At 39.7% G+C, this 22,878-nt stretch overlaps 5 protein-coding genes across 7 annotated transcripts; 3 read left to right on the forward strand and 2 right to left on the reverse strand.

Moving 5' to 3' along the window:
* Window positions 615-3,264, reverse strand: LOC18784215 (inactive LRR receptor-like serine/threonine-protein kinase BIR2). Its single transcript, XM_007216909.2, has one exon. The coding sequence runs from the start codon at window positions 2,764-2,766 to the stop codon at window positions 952-954; it is 1,815 nt and encodes a 604-aa protein (XP_007216971.1). The 5' UTR covers window positions 2,767-3,264; the 3' UTR covers window positions 615-951.
* LOC18783615 lies at window positions 4,208-12,895 on the forward strand. The gene is made up of 5 exons (XM_020561137.1): window positions 4,208-4,733; window positions 4,888-5,064; window positions 5,697-5,794; window positions 10,670-12,224; window positions 12,552-12,895. Exons 1-5 carry the CDS (start codon window positions 4,716-4,718, stop codon window positions 12,582-12,584), a joined length of 1,881 nt encoding a protein of 626 aa, XP_020416726.1. The 5' UTR covers window positions 4,208-4,715; the 3' UTR covers window positions 12,585-12,895.
* Window positions 13,937-14,953, forward strand: LOC18783206. The gene has a single exon (XM_007216878.2). It carries the CDS (start codon window positions 14,191-14,193, stop codon window positions 14,731-14,733), a length of 543 nt encoding a protein of 180 aa, XP_007216940.1. The 5' UTR covers window positions 13,937-14,190; the 3' UTR covers window positions 14,734-14,953.
* LOC18783584 (type I inositol polyphosphate 5-phosphatase 4) lies at window positions 16,271-19,158 on the forward strand. Its single transcript, XM_020561111.1, is given in 10 exon segments — window positions 16,271-16,603; window positions 16,711-16,801; window positions 16,880-16,990; window positions 17,105-17,202; window positions 17,205-17,228; window positions 17,231-17,268; window positions 17,313-17,704; window positions 18,083-18,346; window positions 18,650-18,839; window positions 18,950-19,158. Coding segments are annotated over 10 exon segments (1,428 nt in total). The 5' UTR covers window positions 16,271-16,506; the 3' UTR covers window positions 19,073-19,158.
* Window positions 16,984-21,986, reverse strand: LOC18782063 (polyamine-modulated factor 1-binding protein 1). 3 transcript variants are annotated; one of them, XR_002270988.1, is made up of 10 exons: window positions 21,876-21,986; window positions 21,424-21,593; window positions 21,294-21,356; window positions 21,185-21,204; window positions 21,035-21,079; window positions 20,781-20,842; window positions 20,421-20,557; window positions 20,196-20,284; window positions 19,466-19,600; window positions 16,984-17,285 (listed from the first exon to the last, which is right to left on the reverse strand). XR_002270988.1 is itself a non-coding variant. In XM_020561109.1 (10 exons), exons 1-9 carry the CDS (start codon window positions 21,946-21,948, stop codon window positions 19,472-19,474), a joined length of 792 nt encoding a protein of 263 aa, XP_020416698.1. In that variant the 5' UTR covers window positions 21,949-21,986; the 3' UTR covers window positions 16,984-17,285; window positions 19,466-19,471. The 3 variants fall into 3 exon arrangements, 2 of the variants coding, with proteins under 2 accessions (XP_020416698.1, XP_020416699.1); XM_020561109.1 differs by having other exon boundaries at window positions 19,466-19,604; XM_020561110.1 differs by lacking the exon at window positions 16,984-17,285 and having other exon boundaries at window positions 19,300-19,600.

A 22,878-nucleotide genomic window follows, 5' to 3' on the forward strand; every position in this document is an offset into this window, starting at 1 on the left:
TGTGTTTGTGCATGTGTGTGTATATGATGCAGAGGAAACTAGCATTGTCGGGAAAACGGAATGATACAGCTGAGGTAAAGTTTCTGTGAATATCTTAGTATTAGTTCTCTTGATCGAAATTATAGAGGAACAAAATAGTGGACATGTTACTTCGTGTCTCATAAACAGAAAGCTCATCAGAAAAAGAAACAATTTCCTTGACAATGTTTGAGAAAACCAAAGTCATCACCATCAGAAGAAGAAAACAGAGGTTTTTTGAGAAACCAAAGTCATCGGTTTAGAATCTAAGTCTTGGATAATTTGAAATCCTCGTGACAGGACAACAAGATTAAAAGTTACTGTGATCAGGTTCATATCATATGTGATTCTACATAGGTCTGGGTTGTTTGTTCAGTTCTGGCCTAGCAATAGTTCAGGCTCAGTTCTATCAATTATTCAGTACAGGCCTATAAGCTATCCATTGGTTCTTCTAGCCAAGACATAAATTGATCATATTCATAAACAGGGTTAATTTCTTTAAGAGTGCATTGAATCTGATTATTAGAAGGAAAAACAAAACAAACAATACCCTGTTAAAGTAGTAAAATAGCAAAATTTCAAAGAGATTGGGTAGATAAGACCCTACAAGGCAAGGAATCTTCGAGTTGCTATACTGTTGTATTACATTAAAGTTCCATTTGTCATCTTTCACACCAAATTTTTATGGGCAAAATCAGGGAAGCATATTGTAAATATCACTGGACCTCATTTGAGTATTGTTTCATATAACAAAGGGCAAACAAATAATTTATTGGGATGCAGGACCGTACTGTTTTGGTAGTTTATCGTATTATACAGCTATACTAAAAAATAGGGGAGATCACACACCATTTACATATGAACCTATGAGAACTTACCTCAAGATGAAAGTCTGTAACCATTTGCCATCCCTCTCCCCTCTTTGATTCAAACCTAAGCTGAATCTTTATCCGGCTTGCGAAAAATCAAAGGAAACTCATCATCTTGCTCAGTGAAACTGTTGTCTTTGTTCATACTCTTCAATGAATGGTAAACCTGGTACATAGACCACCTGTCCTTGGGCCGAGAAACAACACAATTACTAGCAACTTTCAGAAATTGCAAAATTTCCTCATCGTGCCCTTTTCCGCAGAGAGCTTTATCAATGGCATCCTTGGTTCGACCAGAATTTGTTAGATGATTTACCCAATCCACCACATTACCCTTAAATCCTTCCTCAACAGTGGTGACTTCTAGTGGCTTTTGCCCAGTTGCCAGTTCCAGAAGCACTATTCCCAATCCATAAACGTCCCCTTTCAGTGAAGCAACCATAGTACTTGGATATTCTGGAGCTACATAGCCAAGCTCTCCCAAGTCTCCATTAACAAAACTGCTTTCATTAGAATCAGAAGCCGTAAGCGTTGCCAACCCAAAATCCATTATCCTAGCATCAAAATCCTCGTCAAGGAGGATCACATTTGAGCATATGTTCTGGTGCATAATTGGAGGCTGACAACCGTGGTGAAGCCAAGCAAGTCCCCTTGCAGCACCTAAACCAATCCTAAATCTAGCTGGCCAATCCAATCCAGAACCACTTCCATGCAACAAAGAATACAAAGTCCCACTTGACAAGTACTTATAAACCAGAAGCTTCTCCTCCTCCACGACACAAAACCCCAAAAGGGGTACCAAATTCGGATGCCTAAGCTGTCCTAAACGGTTCATCTCCAACCGAAATTGCTTCTCACCAAGCTTACAAGTACTAAGCCGCTTAATTGCCAGAGCCGACCCATCAGGAAGTAGAGCCTTATAAGTAGTCCCTGTTCTAGATGAAATGATCACATTTTCGGGGCTGAAATTATTCGTAGCCGCCATCAAATCAGCCAACTTAACCTTCACAAGGGGTTTCTGAAACAAGGAAACTTGAGTAAGCTTGTGAGCCCTCAACCTCTCAGCCCAATCTTCTCTTCCAACCCCATAACCTCCCTTCCTCTTCTTGCTCAACCTCAAATGGTACCACCACCATAGCCCCAAAGCCAACAACAAAGAAGCCGCGGCACCAAACACCCCAGCAGCAATTATAATAGCAAGATTCTTCTTACTCAACCCACCACACTTTGACCCAAGAGGCCCTCCACAAAGCCCACTATTCCCAGCAAAATCAGCCTTATCAAAATGGTCTAAAAAAGCAGGTATAGTACCAGTCAACTTGTTATTGGCCACTGAAAACTTCTTGAGCCTACCCAAGCTAGAAAATTCATAAGGTATAGTCCCAGAAAGCTTATTATCCGAAAGGATCAGATTGTTCAGGTACTTACAGTGTTGCAGATCAGTTGGGATTGAGCCTGAGAAATCATTGTTGGAAAAGTCCAAGGTCACCAAAAACGGCAACCAAGTACAAATATCAGGAGGGATCGACCCAGAAAGCTTGTTGCCTCCAAGATCCAGATTCTGAAGGCTAGAACAGTACTCTATGTCCTTCGCAATAGCACCAGAAAGCTCCATGTCTCTGAGCTCAAGGTTTAATATGCGGTTCTCTCGATCGTTCCAGCAGGTAACTCCCACAAACTTGCACATGGAAACCACAGACGTGTTCCTGAAATCCCAAGAGACCAGCTTTCCAAGTGGGTCTTTCAGAGATTGCTTAAGGCTCTGAAGGCACTTCACATCGTCCTCAACCACAGCCCCATAAGAACAATAACAAGCACAGCTCAAGAACAATATGGCAATCCATATCCTAACAGTTACGCTAGACATTGAGCCAATCATATTGAAAAAAGCAAGGATCTTCAAGCAATTCGCTATGGAACAAATGATGGGTTGTGCGTGTTTGAGGTCTAAAAGACTCCAAGGACTTATCAAATTTGCAAGTACTCTGAATCTGATTGGAAAAGTCTCAAAGGGAAGGGGCCATTGACTTCTCTTCTTCCGTGTGTTGGATGTGGGAAATTACCACTTACCACTACCAGGCCCAGGCAAACAGTCGCATGGAAATTTGGTTGAATGGGTTTTCAATTTTTTCATAAAGTAAATGAATCCCTGAATTCAATTTTCTGAGTGTATGATGGAGATTGACAATTGGACTACGGATTTTGATTAATTATTTGACTAATTGAAGCTTTGATGTTTTCAATTGAGGGTTTATTTGACCAGATGCTTTTTTTTTGAGTTAGGTCGTCCACCTACAGCCTACAGGGGCTGCCTACTGCACCCGAAATCAATACCGTAATCTTTTGTTTATTAACTCTCTAATTCGTTCGTTAGTTCATAATTAATTCTATTTTATCATCACGATTGGCCTTTAGTGCGCAGCCAATCAGACTGTTGGAATATGCATCTTTGACCGCCACTAGCTTTTCCACACTAGCTTTTAGACTGGGTTGGAATTTTTTACTATTTCTATATTCATCAAACATTTTTCTTATACACCTTTCAATGGTACAGAAAAATATGTTCCTTTTTTTTTTTTTTCCAGTAAATCCTATATTTGTGAAGAAAAATTTAGATTCACTTGTGTCTTACAAATTCACATAATTTTTGATATGCGCATTGTTAAGAAATACGATATTGATAAAAGACTCACTGATATAGTGATTTGGAACAATTGCTCTCTCAGGAAAGATTGTGGATTTGAATTCTAGCATTCTTGTAGTGTGTGTGTGAGTTTAGTATGCTATCTCCTTTCTTAATAGGAAATGTCGAAAATTACGAAACTAAAAAATTAAAAACTAAAAATGAAACGGTTACCACTCCTAAAGTTTTCTCCATTCTTACCATATGAACAGTAGACTAGAATGTAATCCAGTTAAGAGGCACCAAATGCTAGTAATTGTAGATTAGATCAGTTAGTTATGACAGTATGCATGTTTTCTTACAACCAAGTTCGAATTGCACTCCGATAAATTAGAACAGTTCGATAAAAAATAAAAAATAAACACCAAATCATATGTTTTCCAACATGCTTATTTTTCCTGACCCAATAGCTTGCTCAGTCCACAATTTGGCCCATAAAATCAAGCTCAATCTCAACATCTAAAGCCCAATAAATAACAGAGACCCAATAATATCCTGATGTGCTGGTTGTCTGCCAAACGTTGGATCACACACCAACACGAAACGTAACATACAGCAACACCAGAGATGAGACATGACGCCACGCCCCTCCTCCTCCTCCTCCTCCTCCTCCTCCTCCTCCTGCTGCTCAGTGTTTTCAAATTTTAAAAAATTGAACGTATCCTTGCATGACCGCGCGTTTACTAAAGAAACGCGACCCGCGTCTTTTTTATCCTCCAGAAAAGGCATTTATGTTCTCGGTGGGCACCCCCATCCATCCTCTGCGCGCCTTCAGCAGTAGAAAATGACCAAACCAACCCCGAATCGTACGACATCATGAAAAGAGTTCAACTACGATTCCGATATCGTCTTCAATTTCAAAGCCTCTCTCTCCAAGACCTCCTGTCCTTATCATAACGGAACGGGAACGCGAGAAGGCCCAGTGTCAGTATCGTAATTCAAAGCCTAGTTGAGGGGTAATTACGTAACATTTGAGAGAGAACAGACTTTCAGTTTCCTAACAGACAAAGGCACACACTGTACAGCTATCAACCGAAGGGGAAAACATGACCAAATAACCAATAACCTCCCCTTTTCTCTCTCTAGGCCACTCTCACTAGTTCACTAGTTCACTAGTTCACTAGTTCGTTGGCCCCGAAGAGAAAATGGAAGACGAGGCACAGGTGATATTCCAAAAAGAACCTTTTTTTCCTAACCACCACTACCACTGACGGCTCCACCACCTTCGCCGCCACTACACCGTCTCAATTTCAGGTCTTTGTTTTCAAAAATCAGTGTTTATTTGCTTATTCAATTTTTGTTTTGTTGACGATGCAGAAAATGGTGGCTCTGAAGAAGGCGTACGCGGAGATTATTCTGAATACAGCGAAGGAGGCAGCGGCGAGAGTAATGGCGTCGGAGCACAAAGCTCTTCGCTTTCAGCACGATCTGCGTTCTACCAAAGACGAGTCGCTTCGCGTGCTTCTCCGCTTAAAGCAAATGATCGATTCCAAGGTTTGCTTTTTCTTTTTCAAATTTTGCATCCTCGAAAGTTTTGTTCTTTTTATTTTTCTTTTACTAGTTTTTATGATCCGATTCTGGTCTTGTTTGGAAAGAAGGTTTCATGAATCTTGGTAATTTAGTTTGCATTGAATGTGAATGTGTTTTTTGTAATTGCATTCACTGTCGCGAAAGAAGCCATTTTTATTTTGAACTTTGAAGAAGCTTCACTTTGAAATTGTGTGTCTTTGCGTCTGCTGTTAAAGCAATTGCATTTCTGAACAGCGAGAAAGTGTTTCCATATGCTAATTACTAGTTATACAGTTATGCTGACAATGTTACCGTTCTGAATAAGCTTCTGCCATTTCTCTTTGTTAATGTTTACAGTGAACGTTAGCCCAAACATATTCACCATACTGTTTGGCTTAACCAATCTCCACATTTTGAAATTCCTGTGATATACCACTTGTGCCTTGTCTGGTATTGCTAGGAGGTTCTTTTGATTCTCTTTGTAATAAACCCATGTGCACATTGAATGATACAAGAGTGTCGTGTATAACTTATGGAATTTCGACTGATTACTCACTCATTGTAGTTACCATAAGTGCCTGCTCTTATACTGCATTTACCTACAATTCAATTTATAGACAAGTGAAGCAGAGATAACATCCTCGAGCCAACAAAGAAGGATTGATGAGCTTGAAGCACAGCTCCAAGAGGCAGAGGATATCATAACTGATTTGAGATCTGTTAAGGAAGATACCTCCATTAATTAGGCAATATTGTAAATTGATACTGTAGTTATTTGCTTCCTTATTTAGTCTCTGATCAAGCCTTGGTTATAGGTGATAGTTTAGGATACTATTGACTGAATCATTGTATAAAGCTGTAAACCTAGTTGTGGAATAATATATCGAACATTATAATCCCATTCTATGCTTCTCATCATGGTATCAGAGCAATAGATATCTGGGAAAATAAAAGCAAACACACAAACACCCAAAACAACCTAGCAAACATAGCCATGGTTGATAGCGCAGACATGAAGTCAACCTCCTCAGGCATGACTTCGCGTTCAAGGTGGGAGAGTCCTAATCATCCACTCTATCTCCACTATTCGGACCAGCCTGGTGCAGTACTTGTGCCACAGTCATTGGTGGAAGACAATTATAGTACATGGGTTCAATCCATGACCATGGCCTTAACGGTCAAAAACAAATTAGGGCTTGTTGATGGGACGGTCAAGAAGCCAAATGAAGATGAACATGAAGAATTGCAGCAATGGAATCGATGCAATAACTTGGTTAAGACGTGGCTCTTAGGATCCATGTCAAAAGAAATTTCAGGTAGCGTTATCAACTGCAAGGATGCACGGCAAATGTGGCTCGATTTGCAAGAAAGGTTTTCTCATGTGAATATCGTTCAATTGTTTCACATAGAAAACGAGATTCATGACTGTGTGCAAGGTAACATGACGGTGAGTTCATATTTCACCAAATTAAAAGGCCTATGGGACGAACGTGACGTGCTGTGCTCCATCCCTGCATGTAGTTGTGATACAAAGAAGGAAATCACTTCTTATGTTGAAACCCAGAAAACAATGAAATTTCTCATGGGTTTAAATGATTCCTATTCCACTGTTCGTAGTAATACCCTTCTTCTTGAGCCTTTACCCACAGTGAACAAGGCCTACTCTCTTGTTCTTCGCCATGAGAGACAAGCAGAAATCTCAAGTGGAAAGCATACTCCCTCTTCTGAAGCGGCAGCTTTTGCTGTGAAGAATAGTGGCCGAGAAACTGCACCAGAGGATGGTGGTCTTCGCTGTGGAAAATGTAACAAGACAAATCACAGCACCCAAAACTGCCGTGCTCATCTCAAGTGCACCTTCTGTGGGTGGAAAGGTCATTCCTTCGAATATTGCCGCAAACGCAAAGCGGCTGCTGAAGCTGAACAAAGTCGCTCATCCACTTCCAAGGGTAACCAAGTTGCCGTGCACGAAAAAAAGGACGGGATGCCAAACTTTCCTATGCCAAACTTTCCTTTTTCTCAAGAAGATTGCAAGCAGATGCTCGCAATGTTGAGCAAAAACAGATCCTCCTTTGCAAATCAAGTTGGTAATTCTTCGAATAATGAAGAACTTTCAGGTAAAGCTTTTTCCTTCATGTATAATGGCATAACAAATGTTTGGATCTTGGATAGTGGTGCAACGGACCATATTGTTTGCAGTCCTCATTGTCTCACGTCGTCGAGGTCTGTTGCAAACCATACCGTAGAACTACCCACTGGTTCCCTTGCCACAGTTACCCACATTGGACAAGTTGTCTTCTCTCCCAACCTTGTGCTCAATAATGTTTTGTGTGTACCATTTTTCAAATTAAATTTGATATCCATTAGCAAGCTTGCACATGATTCCCTTTATATTACCATCTTCCTAAAACAAGTTTGTGTCACACAGGACCTACGCTCGGGGAAGATGATTGGGACGGGAATTGAACGGGAGGGACTATACTATCTCGATCCACCAAAGAAAGGAACATGCAATGCCATTCAAACATCCAACCATCACCTTTGGCATCAACGTCTAGGACATCCATCACAAACTGTTTCCAAGTTATTTCCTTGTTTTCAACATAAATCTTGTGATTCTATTAAGTGTGTCATCTGCCCATTAGCCAAACAAACAAGAGCACCATTTTCATTGAGTTCTATATCCACTAAATCATGTTTTGAATTGATACATGTTGATATCTGGGGGGGGTATCATGTCCCTTCTATTTCTGGTGCAAAATATTTTCTTACTATCGTTGATGATTACAGTAGGAGCACATGGATTTATTTGATGAAACACAAATCTGACACACAACAGCTCCTTGTACAATTCATCCATTTGGTCGAAACTCAATTCGACACCAAAGTCAAAATGATTCGAAGCGATAATGGTCCCGAATTTAACCTTGCCAGTTTTTATGCCACACAAGGTATCATCCATCAAACTAGCTGCGTTCACACACCACAACAAAATGGTGTTGCTGAACGTAAGCATCGCCATTTACTCAATGTTGCCCGAGCTCTACTCTTTCAAGCCAACATGCCAAAATGTTTTTGGGGGGACGCCATCCTTGCTTCAGCCTATCTTATTAATCGCACACCCACACCCCTTCTTCACGGGAAAACACCTTATGAACAATTGTTCCACAAAGCACCCAATTACTCACATTTACGAGTCTTTGGCTGTTTGTGTTTTGCTTCCACTCACGCACACAAACCTTCAAAATTTGATCCCCGTGCCCGTCGTTGTGTCTTCCTTGGCTACCCATATGGTACAAAGGGCTATCGGTTATTTGATCTCCAACTCCACAAAGTGTTTGTCTCACGGGACGTGATTTTTTTTGAAGACCAATTCCCTTATCACTCCGATGTTTCCGCTGCTCATAACCAATCCCCCAATCCACCCGCCTCCCTGTCGTACTTTGATCTGGACTCTTTTCCTGCCCCATCTCCTATGTCACACGATCCCCCTGCACCTTCCTCTCCAATTTCCCCTATCGCTTCCCTACCTTCACCTTCCCCCTCTTCGGCACTTACATCCATCCCTGTGCCTCCTTCGTCTCCGGACCCTACACCCCTCAGCCTACCACCCGTTTCGCCAACCGTCCTGCCAACCCCACCCCGACGTGGAACACGACCTACCAAACCCTCTTCTTTTTTGCAGGACTTTCATATCGAGGTCTCTCTCCCGTCCCGGTCTGCTCCCACATCTTCTACGAACGTGGTTCAGTCTTCGTCAGGTACTTCCCATCCTCTCTCCACTTATTTATCTTATGATCGTCTCTCACCCCACCATAAAGCCTATACCGCTAATCTCACCCTCCTTAAGGAACCCACTAGTTTCTCGCAGGCTGTCCGAGATCCAAACTGGTGTGCTGCCATGCAGCATGAAATTGCTGCCCTTCAGGCCAATCATACATGGACCCTCGTGCCTTTGCCGTTGCATAAACGTCCCATTGGCTGTAAATGGGTTTACAAAATTAAGCTCAAACCTGATGGCACTCTTGAACGGTACAAAGCACGCCTCGTTGCAAAAGGTTACAGTCAAATTGAAGGTGTTGATTACCGTGAAACTTTTGCTCCGGTGGCTAAGTTAACCACAGTTCGCGTGCTCCTTAGCGTGGCTGCTGTGCAAGGTTGGCACCTCCATCAACTGGATGTGAACAATGCTTTTTTAAATGGTGATCTCGAAGAGGATGTATACATGACCTTGCCCCCTGGTTTCGGACGAAAGGGGGAGACTCGAGTATGCAAATTAAATAAATCCCTCTACGGTTTAAAGCAAGCTTCGAGACAATGGTTCATCAAGTTGTCCAATGCTCTCAAGGCTGCTGGATTTCATCAATCATGGTCCGACTATTCATTATTCGTCCGAAGTCGTCATGGTAACTTCATTGCTTTACTAGTCTATGTTGATGATGTGATACTAGCAGGGAATAATCTGCATGAAATTGAAGAAACCAAGCAATTTCTATCTCACCATTTCAAATTGAAAGACTTGGGGCAACTCAAATATTTCTTGGGCATAGAAGTTGCACGATCAAAGCGTGGAATTACCCTATGTCAACGAAAATATGCACTAGAAATATTGGATGATGCTGGGTTTCTAGGAGTTAAGCCTTCACGGTTTCCTGTGGATCAAAATTTGTCTCTCACACAAATGGAAGGAAAGGTGTTGAATGATCCTTCATCATATAGAAGGCTTGTGGGCAGGTTAATATACTTGACAATAACAAGGCCTGACTTGGCTTATGCTGTCCACATGCTAAGTCAATTCATGGAGAAACCTCGGCAACCACATCTTGAGGCTGCACACAAGGTCCTCAAGTACATTAAACAAGCACCTGGACAAGGAATTTTTCTCCCTTCCACGGGTTCATTACAATTACAAGCATTTTGTGATGCCGATTGGGCTAGATGTAGAGATACTAGAAGGTCGATAACGGGGTACTGTGTTTTGCTTGGTCAAGCACCTATTTCCTGGAAAACTAAGAAACAAACAACTATATCTCGTTCTAGTGCAGAGGCTGAATACCGTTCTATGGCCACCACATGTTGTGAAATCATATGGCTGAAGAATATTCTGAAAGATCTAGGAGTGAAACACCCACAACCAGCCAACCTGTTTTGTGACAATCAAGCGGCATTACACATCGCTTCAAATCCTGTTTTCCATGAACGAACGAAGCACATAGAGATCGATTGTCATCTAGTACGAGAGAAGATTCAAGAAGGAATGATACGCACGGCTTACATAAGGACAAGTGATCAACCAGCTGATATATTCACCAAGCCGTTGAGTTCAACGCAGTTTGAAGTCTTACTTAGCAAGTTGGGTGTCATTAACATACACTCCAACTTGAGGGGGAGTGTTAAGGAAGATACCTCCATTAATTAGGCAATATTGTAAATTGATACTGTAGTTATTTGCTTCCTTATTTAGTCTCTGATCAAGCCTTGGTTATAGGTGATAGTTTAGGATACTATTGACTGAATCATTGTATAAAGCTGTAAACCTAGTTGTGGAATAATATATCGAACATTATAATCCCATTCTATGCTTCTCATCAAGATCAGAGTTGAAACAAGTATGGAGTGAATTGGACAGGGTAAATAGCAACCAAGTGAAGCCTTTGGATAGACAAATCACAAGGGAAGATGCATCATTTTCCGAAAGTCCAACACCTAAGCCCATCTTACTCTCTCGTCTAGGTTCAGGACATGAAATTGTTCCAACTTCTGGCCTGGACAACATCCCAGTGAGTAGAGGTATTGACCACAAATGCTGTAATGAAATGAAACAAAGTGAGCAGTTGAGTGTTTCTGATTTGGATAAATTTTACGCCCCTGACTCTGACCTTGCGTCAATAATCATGGGAAGTAAGGAGCCTGAGCTGCTCAGAAATGGTTGTACACAAAGAATTCGTGCTTTTGAAAGAAATTTACTTGATGAAAAGGTGCTGCCTTCTGGATATGTAGACAATCACATTTCCCACAGGAAGAATGAGTTGGGCACCAAAGAAAGTGACAAGGAGGAAGGAAACTGTAATTCCCCCTCTATTAGGGACAACAGCATGGAAGTAATTAATGACGCATGTGTGAGAGAAACCAAAAAGCCTTCTAAAGTCCGCACATTAAGAAGACGAAAGACTCGATTTGGGAAAGCCAAAACCTCGCGCCAATATTGCCCTAGTGAGCTCATGAAATCTTGGCAACCAACTTCAGTCAATGAAAATGATAGGTCCCATGAAGATGCATGCATCCAACCCTCTGTCAAAGCTGGCAATGTAGACATGACAAGAACTCCCAGTGGGTTGGAAGAAAGTTTGCAGCCCAGTAACCGTTATTATATGGACGAAGTTAAGACCATTCGGAAGGGAAAAAGAAAAAGGAAAATGAATAGTAAGAATGGCATTACTACCTCAACTGGTCAGCTTATGAAACCTGGTCAGCCGTCTTCTGTTCTTTCACGCTGCAGGACTTTTGCCTATTTAGGTAATGGTGGTGTTAAATCATACGAAGATCGACCAAACACGACCCAGAATGAGGCAAGGATGAAGGCATTTCCCCATCTGGATCATGGGTTGACGTTAATTGATATGGATCCTATATCAGGGTCAACAAGTGTTACTTTGAGTATGAAGGAGATTAATGAAGCTGAAGCTGGCGAGAATGCTGAAGACAAGGACATGGAGTTGATAGATGTGCCTGTGTTGATATTGCAGGAAAGTGATATTGTGGAGAATTCAGAGGCTCCAAGTTCTGAATTTGACCATGCTACTGCTGATCTATCATTGATGAATTCTGAACTAAAAGATGTGAATGCGTCATTGATGAATTCTGAATTAAAAGATGTGAGAGTATCATTGATGAATTCTGAATTAAAAGACGTGAAAGCATCAGAACAATCAAATAGATCTCCTAGTTGTGCAGACAACGGTAGACTTCTCAAATACACTTTCCAGAGGAAGCGCAAGAATTCCTCAAGAAACCCTGGTCAAAAATCTTCTTTTGAAGGGAGCACTTCGAAGAGGAGGATCGAAGAGAACGAATGCATTGCACAAGAGCCACAGATGATGAACGAATCTTCTAGGGACAACCGGCGACTGGCTCAGGTTGCTCGACAGGTTGGTTTCCAACAATCCCTTTCTTAACTCCCTTAAATGTGACTAAAAAACTGAAATAACTTGACCTTATTTTGCATATCCGTGAAATTGTATTAGCATGCAAGGACAAAGATCACTTTGCACTGTCTTTAATTCAAATGACTAGAAAGATATTATATAGCTTTATTTCCCAGGCTAGAACCATAACATGATTGCTGAAGACACATATATGTGCTTTAATATATGGTGGTGTTTATTAACCTTTTGTTTTATAAATTCACTGTCTAAATACTTGTTAAGTTACTGTTACAGGATGATTGATATCTCTTCATCTTTTATTGTTGGCAGCTCATATCCTTGTCTGGGAAAAAATGGTCTTAACAATGATAGCTTCTGCTATCCGATGAGTGTTAAGTTGGATACGATGGGCCATCAGAACTGATTTTTGAGAGATGATTTTCCATAGAAATTGGACGAGCAACTGGCTGCATTGCATCAGGGGAGAGAGTGAGTGAGAGAGAGAAATTTATAAATCTGCAGTAGTAAAATCCAAAAATTGTTAGTTTTAATTACATAATGATATTCTATCTTACAATCTGATACAGTTGCTAAACCTGACAGGTTGACACCTCCCCATTCCTGTCAAAATTTCTCCTTTCGAATAGAAATGCTGCCTCTCTCACTTATCCTTTCCAGGTTTTCAGTAAGCTCTAGTTTTGTTCACATTTTTAGTCAAGTGAAGCATATTTCAAGCTGATGCTTATAATCTTGTTATTTCTCATTCATTCTCATAGCACAGCCAACGGTTCAAACAAGTCACCATGTAAACAAATCATTTTTATAGAAGAAATAAGACAATTCACAGAATGAATTTAACAAATAATAACCAGTACCGTTTCAAACGAATGCTGTGCGTATATATTGTTTTCGATGGGATAGTGAATTGTGTAATTTCTGAAAATCTGAGTCATTTTTGAAAGATTTTATTTTGGTACCATTTAATGTAAGATACTTGACTTGATTCTTTAGCCCCACCAAAAAATATATATATGAAATCTGAAGTAATGTCGTTTGATTCCAACAGGGTTTGCTCACAGCACTAGACTCTGGTTATTGTATTTGAATGAAACTTAAACATTGAGAACAAAAGGGTTACTGTTTCAACATCAAAGGAATTGTAGCCTGTAGATTTCAAATCTCTCCTTTTTATGAAAAATTGGATCGAATTACGCAGAAACCCAAAAGAACCAAAAGAATGATTCTCTGTTTTAACTGCTGCCTCTGCTGCTGCCGCTGGTGATGTAATTTCGGCATGTGGGGTCATTTTCTGATGATGAATTGCATCAAACAGCAAACAGGCGTGCTTTTTCGAGCATCACTTTTAATTTCATTGCCCCTCTATCATGCGGCAAATTCTGCTTTTCCAATTTTCCATTCAAGTAAAAAGGCATGCGGCTTTAATTGGGTACGATATTCCTTCCTACTCTCCTATGCAGAACAGAACAACTGTTGCCTCAAATCATACAAGTCCATTAAATCTTTGAACTTTTTTACCTATACAATTAGTGCTACTTTTAACTGCCAAGCAGAAAATAAAATAAAATCAATATACCCAGTCCCAAAGTTGGGCAAGCGGGAATTTAAATTTTAAGCCAAACCCAATTGCCCAAAATCCAAAGTTGGAGAAATCATATCATATGAGTTGCAGGTTACTGATGAAGTATTGGACTGATGGTACAAAGCCTGCAGGCTTTGGTGAATTTATGTCTAGCTGTCTCCCCAAGCAGCTTGACGTCTCTCTGATCATCACAGCTGGTCCGTGATACAGTGAAGCGCACTCACAAATCCCACAAAATCCGTTGCTTTTTAGTGAACCCCAAGTATCCACTGGAAATCTCATTCCCCCGTCCTATAAAAACCCAACAGAGATCACCACCATTTTCATTAGGCATGTAAATTTGTAATATCCAGAGATCAAATTCACAAAATGGAGATGGGAAAAGAGAGTGAGAGAGTAACAAAGGAGAGAGAGCTTCAAGAGTATATTGTGCACACAGTTTTGTTCACTGCAGGAGCAGCTGTGTTAATGGCGTGTTTACAACGTGTTATATTAACGGTGTTTCTCATGGAGCAATGGCGGGCATGGGTTTTCCTTGTGCTCAACCTCATCCTCTTAGCCATTCTCTTCACTCCCATTTCTTCCACCTCAAATTTTGATCAAAACCAACAATGCAGCAGCAACAACAGCAATGCAGAAGTGGTCGAGAATATTGAACCGAAAAATAAGAGAAGGGAATATTACAGGTGCCCGTCATCAGAACAAGCAGTTGAAGAAGTTAAAGAATGTGATGAAGAAATATGTAAGAAGAGATCGACGAGTGTCGAGAATGAGGAAGAGGGTTTTGAAGACCAGACAGAGGAGGTTTCCAAGGAGGCCCTGAATGAGAGAGTGGAAGCTTTCATTGTGATGTTCAGGCAGCATTTGGTGTCGGATGCAAGAAATGAATCAAGGTGGAAACAAGTTCTTTGAGAGGCAGCAAATTTGTTGATCAGCATTCTGATCTTAAAATCTTAAAATCTTGTATTTTGTAGGTAGTCTTAAAGAAGTTTTGAGTGTATTTTGGAGGTTTCAACTTTAGGTTTGGTGTCTTGATCTATATTGTCAAAATTTGGCGTTAAAGTTCATTTTGATGCCCGAAAGTTCAAATTTTAGTGTTGGTTCCACTCTGTATCTGAATAAAAAAACTGAATCTTGGTTCCACTCTGTATCTTTTGATTAACTTCTTAAATTTTAACATATTTGGATAAAATTTTCCTAACTTCAGTTGTTTACCTCGTATGCAAAGGTTATTTATTTTTAACCATGTGAGTTATAAGCCCCTTGTCCGAAAACTTCGGTTGTATAACTCTACTACTAAAGTTTATAAATATTTTTTTGGTTTTTTGAAGGAACCTTTCGACCAAGAAAAATAAGCAAGCCATTGTGATGGTGTACCCTCTTGAATGCCCTTGTGGAGGGAGGGAGGGGACCTCAAGCCTACTTTGTTGTGGGGGTAGCATACTAGCATAGCAGCAATAACAATCATATAAAGATTTGGGGGGGGGGGGGGGGGGGGGGGGGAAATTTTTTTTTTTGGGGGTAATGATGTGAACATGACGCAAATGGTCCCAAGGAGGGTTGAAGCTTCTTTATCTCATTATAGTTTGAGGTTGAAAGGTATCCGCAAAGACTCAAATCGCATCCACTTCTCCCGCTAGAATGTCTCAACCCATGAAAACAACACAATTTAATTAATAAATAAATATGTCATAGAGCCTTAGTCCAAATCAAGCCCCAGAATTGAGAGAAAACAGAAGGGGGTCTCTGTTTTGGTCCATGTTCTTTTATTTATTTATGTATTTATTCTGCATAATATTATTACTACCACCCGTAGATTTTCTTGCTTTTCCTCTTTATTTTGTTGTTGTCACGCTCACGATGTATTTCATGTGCTCATGCAATGAATCCAAACCTATAGCCGCTGGTGCCATTACTGCTACGGGCCAACATTATCCATGGTATCACATGTGGACCGATGGTGAGATGATTTTATTAAGAGTTGGCAAAGCAACTTGTCATACATAAACCCCAAGCGGTGATGTCCAAATTAGTACTAATCCACCTCTATTCAATCAATCAATGTAGTATTCTTGATTAATGAATTGAGAGTGGTCGATACAAATGAATTCACAAACGAAATCCGTTGATACAAGTGGGTTCCAAAATACATCGACTAGTTTTAATGTGGCGCTCAAGTAAAACTATTCGTAAGTGTACCTTATATGCTAGATATAACCTGCTTTGACTAGGATATGTAATCAACTAATTGTCACCTAAAAGTCACAGGACGAATGTGACAAGCACCAACCAAGCAACCCTAATACTCAAGCAAAGGGGACGTAGAACTTAATCTTTTTCATATATACCCTAATTCCTAACCATATTTGACTATATTTAGGGTATGTGTCTTCTCTCTTGGGGTTGCCGCTGGAGCCATAGTTTGTATAAGCTTCTTGTGTTTGTCCCATTCTAGGCTTTCAATTGCTTTGGTATAAGGCGGCAGATACAATGATTTTTACAGCTAAATCCACGTTTTGTTTTTGTGTCCAGTACAGAAAATGGAACCAGATCAGCCATGCTAGGAGTTAAACAGCTTTCGTCCGATCGGCAAGCTACAGGAAGTTGCACAAAGCCTGTCCACAACTACTGCTCTATCTTTTTGTAATTGTTGCATGGACTTACGAGAGCCCGCTGTAATTAGCCATGGACAGCGAGAATCATAATCCAAGAAGACGGTTCAGAAAGTGGTTCAAGGGAAAGCACAAGAGAGCTGACCATAATCAACTGAGTCAAGTTTCAGGTTTTGTTTACTTCCACCTATGGAGACTTCTTTTCTTCTTCTTCTTATTCTTATTCCTCGTCTTCTACTGAAGTGTTTGCTTGATTACTGGATTTTTTTTTCTTCAGATGGGGGTGAAGACGAAAGTGAAGATTACTTGGATGATATTCTCTTTCAGTCCATGGAAATGGATCCATGCACTTCAACAATTGAGTTGAGGTGATTTGTTAAAAGAAGAAAAAATCTCAAAAGGAATTAAGCATAATGGATTTTAACATATTGGTATATATTTTTCAGAGTCTTTGTGGGGACTTGGAATGTTGCTGGAAAGTCTCCCATAGGAAGCTTGGCGGTGGATTTGGATGAGTGGCTGAATCTTAAGGATGCGGCAGACATGTATGTTCTTGGGTATGTTATAAACCTGGACTTAATTAATAGTGTTCATAGTTTCTTAATTTTTTCTCTAATTGATATGAGAAATTATTATAAACCGATGCCACAACTTAGCAATCTAGATTGCAGATTTCAGGAGATTGTGCCTTTGAAGACCCGAAATGTAATTGGAGCCGAAGACCCAACCGAAGCAAGAAATTGGAACCTGCTGATAGGGAAAACTCTCAACAACGATATGGGTGCCCTTGGTTGACACTATATGGCATCCGATTCCAAGTGAGAACTACCACTATGTGAGAAATTCTTGAACCTGAAAAGCAGGATGAGCAACAATAAGACGTCAATGAGAGAGCAATCAAGAAGCCAACATGAAAACCCAAAGGGGGTCAGCAAGTACAAGCTAATGGCAAGCAAGAAGATGGTAGGAGTGTTCATTAGTGTGTGGATGAAAAGTGACTTGGTCAGCAAGTATTACATTTCAAATGTTAAAGTTTGTTCAGTGGCCTGTGGCATCATGGGTTATTTGGGAAACAAAGGTTCGGTTTCAGTGAGCATGACAATCGAAGGAACTAGTTTCTGCTTTGTTGTTGCCCATTTGGCTTCCGGTGAGAAGAAAGGAGATGAAGGCAGAAGGAACCATCAAGTCTCAGAGATTTTTAGGCGAACGTCCTTCCCTCGATCTCCTGCAGATGATGATATCCCTCATCCTCTCACCATCTTAGGACACGAGTACGTGTTCCTCCCAGTAGAATGTAGCAGTAAAATTTTCCAGTCATTGGTTTTCAGCATTGATCATTGCAATAATCAAGAAAAGGTTCTTAAACTTCATCATTTCCGAAAAAAATTACACACACAAGAACACAAAATGGTTGGCTAATGAGTACTATTCAACCCAACAATTATAAGAGTTCCTGAAATTCAAAATGATAGAAGGACAAATTTGCAAAATTTAGAATTCAACATAATCAAACCCAATAGTCTCAGGATTCTGTAAAACTCTAACCAGATTTCAGGATCAATAATTAAACAATGGAAGAAGATTGAGTCAAATTATCAAAGAATGGAGGAAGTCATCCTTAACGTGCTAATTTTTTCTTTGTGAAACAGTCGGATATTCTGGTTTGGGGATCTCAACTATAGGCTATACTTGGAGGACAATTCAGCCAGGCAGCTGATAAAGAAACTAGACTGGAGAGCACTGCAAGAGTTTGATCAGCTTCGTAGGGAACGAGAATATGGTGGGGTATTTCAGGGATGGGATGAGGGAGCTATAGAATTTGCACCAACCTACAAGTATTCTTCATCCAATTGCAATCGCTACTCAGGTGGGGTTCCAAGCAGATCAGGAGAGAAGCAAAGGACTCCAGCATGGTAAGAGCCAGGCTAGATTTTCAGTTCTCTCACCCAGACACAACCACAACACTAGCCATAATCTCTTTCCTTAAAACTATTGAATATTTGGACTCTTTTAGGTTACAATTTACGGATTCATGAGGTCCTGCCCTGGCTCTAGGTTCTAAGAGATAGGCACAGACTAATATGTCTACCCCCAGTATGCCTCCCGTGAGTCTTGATATAAATGGCTTTGCAAAAATAATGGATGAGATCACGAGAAGATAAATTTCTTTCTTTTAGTACATGAAAATTAAATAGGTAATTTGATTATGGTGGCAGGTGTGATAGAATTCTGTGGTACGGAAAGGGGTTGACACAGCTTTCCTACTTCCGTAGCGAGAGTAAGTTCTCTGACCATCGGCCCGTCTCTGCCCTCTTCTCTACACAGGTAGAAGTAGTGAACTCTACTAATCCAAGAGTGGTTTCAAGGCATACCATTCTTCCCACCATACCACCTCCTGTTGAAACCGTAAGTTTTCTCTAATAATTTCAAACTATATCAGTATATATAAATTCAGTTTTTTTGAGGCCAAGTCTACATTTCTTGTCAGGATAGTAAGAATAAATTTATCAATGCAGGAGCAGAGCAACCATGATGAGGCCGAATCTACATTGATATCATTGATCATAAAGGATTTAGAAGCATCACCAACACATAATACAAGATGTATAGAACAAATAGATGACAGTGATTGCAGCTAGCCTTTGGCACATCGTGTTGTTGCATGCGTGCTCTAAATTGTGTCAAGAAATTTTTAATCTTCTTTCCAGTGACCTTTTTTCTTCTTCATCCTAAGGATTTTCCTTTTTCTTTTTATGACCGGGCAATATGAGTTAGATGCTATAAAGTACGCAAACAGGTAACAATTCCTAAGTGTAAATAACATGCATCCGGTATCCCCAATATAGAAATGAGATGAAATCATCTGTTGAAAAAAGTCCCCTGTATGCCATTGAATTCAAAGGCAAACTGTGGTAATTGATACTGAATAGGAGTGCCGTAGATTTATAGTTCCTCAAGTTCTCTTTTCCAGTACATTACATGCTAGGTAAAATGAACACATAAAGTGGGGCTATATGAAGTAGATTACTTACAAATATTTAATTTGCCTCACTTGACTCCATTAATCCACCCAGGACCCCCACATTGTCTAAATGACAACTGGGACATATGCATCTCCTCTGCAACTTCTCACCAACGGTAGCACAAATCTGTTCCAATTCAGAAGTCTGCTTGTTTCCAGTCAAGGCCAAACTTATGTAGATCATGCCCACAAAATATGGTACTTAGAGAAAAAGAAAGAAAACCACAAAAACCAATATAGCAATTGAATTCTCTATTCTTCTTTTCTTTTCTGTTGTTTTACAGAACATGAAATTTCTTTTAGTTGCCGAGAAAACCGGAAAAAGAACCTTCAAAATGTCAACAACCATTTAATGGCTATTAGTTGCAAATGTCCAAATGTTCCTTTTCTTTTTCTACATTTACTTATAACTAAAACAGGCATTCACTTTATGAAGAAAGCTGGCCAAGAAGCTTGTACAAATAGCTCATGTGGATTGGACTGCATTCAATTAAGGCAGTTTCGCAAATGATGAAAAATTCAAGCAATCAACTGTTATGCAGTGCATTTGACTGTGCTTATGAATTGTTCATATCCATGGAACTACTTTAAACTCATTCAACCATGATCCATCACTAATGACCATATGAGATGGGCAATTTTCTTCGCATTCTAATTTTCTACATGGTCCAGAGGAATAATATATAATGTGCTTAACCATTGATTAAGTTCAGTAACCAATGCAATCTTGAAAAGGATATCTTGTCAAGTCCTGCAATGCTTTTGTTGCTTCTAACATCTCCTCCATCAAGAATACCTTCCTTTCACAATCAATCAGCGCCTGCTGGACCTGCAGAAGCAGAAGTTCCAGATAATTCAGTCATTTTCATGTTGCTTTCCTGGGAAATACTAACATGAACACAAACTATGCGTTTAGAAAATTGTAATGTTAGCCGTTGTGAATGTTTCAATGACCGATTTCCTACCTGCTTTTCAATGTTCTGTTCTGATTTGAATTCTTCTTCCACTTCAGTTGTCTGAGATATTACACCAGCAAGCATATCTTCAAGTGTACTTAAAGCACCTTCAGTAACCTCCTCCTTCACTAGTTTGGGATCTTCTTCTGAAACAAAATTGCAATGTTCTTTTAGTTTCTACCCAAGCTACATTATGCAATCATTTTGCTCCTCTTTTGAGAAAGATCTATATTGAAGACTTAAAGAGAGATGTAGGAGTTAATAGTGACTAGAAGATTCGACAAATGAAAATAAAATAAGATGGAACAGCACATGTTCAGAGATCAATACTATATATAGATTAATGGATTAGCGTACACAAGCCATCACCTTCTGTACTTCCATTGTACAAGAGCTTGTCAATTTTTCGAGCAATTGACTCTTGGAACTTCCTGCATTCAAATTTTTTGACGAGTATGATAGTAACTTAGTAACTGCAGGAAGGCACTAAAACATTTTTGAAATAGCACTCGCAGCAATCATGTGAAATTTGTCTATAAATGGGGCATACAAATACGCCATGTATTCCAAAATGCTCTGAGAACTTGTTACAAGTACCATTTCTCTTTTCAAATGAAGCTAACCTTATCTGAGTGTTGATCTCAAACATTTGGCTTATAAACTCATCTCTGCGTAGACAATTATGGCAAATAATTAAAAGTTAAGCAATTAGAATTTTTAAAAATTAAAAAATTGAAAATAATTAACAAACGATTGAGATGAAAATTTCATACCGCGAAGCCCCTTTTTTGTTCTTTTCCAAGGTCCAAGCAAAAATAACATAAAATGAGGATCAGTAGACAAATATTTAATTAAATAACTAGAAACAGAAAGTAAAAATACCTTAAGAGCATCCAAATCCGATCCGACTGTGGAAATCTCGTCTTGAGTCAGAGAAATCCTTGACTGCATTGAAGATTCGATTAAAGCCTAATCAAATTAAGAACAGAATCATTGTGCAAAAATAACAAACCTCTAGCGTTTGAATCGTAGCTTCATTCATATGCAATTCAACTTCGTATCCTTTAAGATCTTGCTCAATAGTTTCCTTGCTGCGCTTGGCTTCCTCGAGCTCTGCATTTGCAACCTCTAGCTCAGATCGGAGCTCTTCAATTCGCTTCCTCAGACCTACCACTCTTCGCTCTGCATATCTCAAAGCATGTGTATCCAAAGTTTTCCAGTTCAAATTTCAGCGAAATTCAAAGAATGCGAAGAAAAAGCTATTCGTTTAATTTCCAATAAAACCTAGCGGGAACAGAATTGAACTTAATTAGCGAGCTCATAGTACATAATTATTAGTGCCTATTTCTACGTTTCTCGGGAAAAATGATTTTTTTTTTTTTCTTTTTCCCTTTCATCCACATTCTCTCGGGAACCAAACAGATAAGTGAATGCAAAATAGTAAAAGGTGTGTAGGGACTGTACCTCCGTGCGACTTCTCGGAGGCGAAATCGTGAATTAAGTTGAAGAGGTGCTTCCGTGGGTCACTTCCCGCCATGGCTGTGTGCTTCTGTTTCTCGCACTTAATTAACCAGGGCTCCCGTGGGACTGATAGATGATCATAATGATCTTTCAAGTCCAGGACTAGGCCCACTTTATTTTCCTTAGCCCAGTACTGGGCCCATTTTCTTTGTCTTCAGCCCAATATTAGGCCCAGTTATTTTTCATTAGCTACTTTATCGCCTCTACGTGATTCGATTTCTCTTTTCCTAATATCGCTTCGCTTGTATAAAAACAAAAACAAAAGGTTGTATTAGTCTTTTACAAAAAGAGAAATATGAAAGAGCGTACCGTATTGCATTGTTTTACTTTCTGTAAAATGATATTTTTAGTGGTGTCAAAATCTGTATGATCTTATCTGAAATGAATTTGGATTTTTTATATTCAAAAAGAAAAAAAGAGAAAAAACAAGTGTGAAAGCATATTATCCGAAATGATTTCATGAGTGACACAAGTTAAGAACTTAGTTTTAAGAAAGTATAAAATTGATGCCTACAATATTTGTTAGGGAGGGAAATTAAGATGCAGTTATTGTTATTGGAGACTGTTACCCCTTTGTGGATATTTTTAACTTTGTTTGGTAGCGCACAGGGCATGTTTAGTAGGCTGGACTGGCCTAGACATTGTTAAATAACACTTTGAAAATCATGTTTGGTAAGAGGGGGACTAAATTAAATGGGATTGTATAGTACAACAGTAAACAAATAGCCTCACTCGCCCTTCCAGTTTAGCGAGCCTCAAACATGGTTCGCAAAATATTGATTTCGCTAAACAGAGAACGCGAGTCCGACAATAACCAACTTCTTCTTCTTCACCTAGAACTGTAACCACCATAGACCCAGCCAAACCACCAGAATCACCATAGACCATCGTCAAACCCAGTCACTAGAACCAACCACCACCAATTCAAACCCAGTCACTCGAATCA

The sequence above is a fragment of the Prunus persica genome, chromosome G3 (assembly GCF_000346465.2).
Source record: "Prunus persica cultivar Lovell chromosome G3, Prunus_persica_NCBIv2, whole genome shotgun sequence".
Lineage (NCBI taxonomy): Eukaryota > Viridiplantae > Streptophyta > Magnoliopsida > Rosales > Rosaceae > Prunus > Prunus persica.

Excerpts from the sequence above, each read along its gene's own strand:
- LOC18784215 (XM_007216909.2), bottom strand. The coding sequence starts at position 2,766 with ATGATTGGCTCAATGTCTAGCGTAACTGTTAGGATATGGATTGCCATA.
- LOC18783615 (XM_020561137.1), top strand. Across the intron at positions 5,795-10,669 it reads GATATCATAACTGATTTGAG|ATCAGAGTTGAAACAAGTAT; the intron begins ATCTGTTAAGGA and ends CTTCTCATCAAG. Across the intron at positions 12,225-12,551 it reads TGGCTCAGGTTGCTCGACAG|CTCATATCCTTGTCTGGGAA; the intron begins GTTGGTTTCCAA and ends TATTGTTGGCAG.
- LOC18783206 (XM_007216878.2), top strand. The coding sequence starts at position 14,191 with ATGGAGATGGGAAAAGAGAGTGAGAGAGTAACAAAGGAGAGAGAGCTT.
- LOC18782063 (XM_020561109.1), bottom strand. The coding sequence starts at position 21,948 with ATGGCGGGAAGTGACCCACGGAAGCACCTCTTCAACTTAATTCACGAT. Across the intron at positions 21,080-21,184 it reads AACAAAAAAGGGGCTTCGCG|AGATGAGTTTATAAGCCAAA; the intron begins GTATGAAATTTT and ends TTGTCTACGCAG. Across the intron at positions 20,285-20,420 it reads AACAGAACATTGAAAAGCAG|GTCCAGCAGGCGCTGATTGA; the intron begins GTAGGAAATCGG and ends CTGCTTCTGCAG.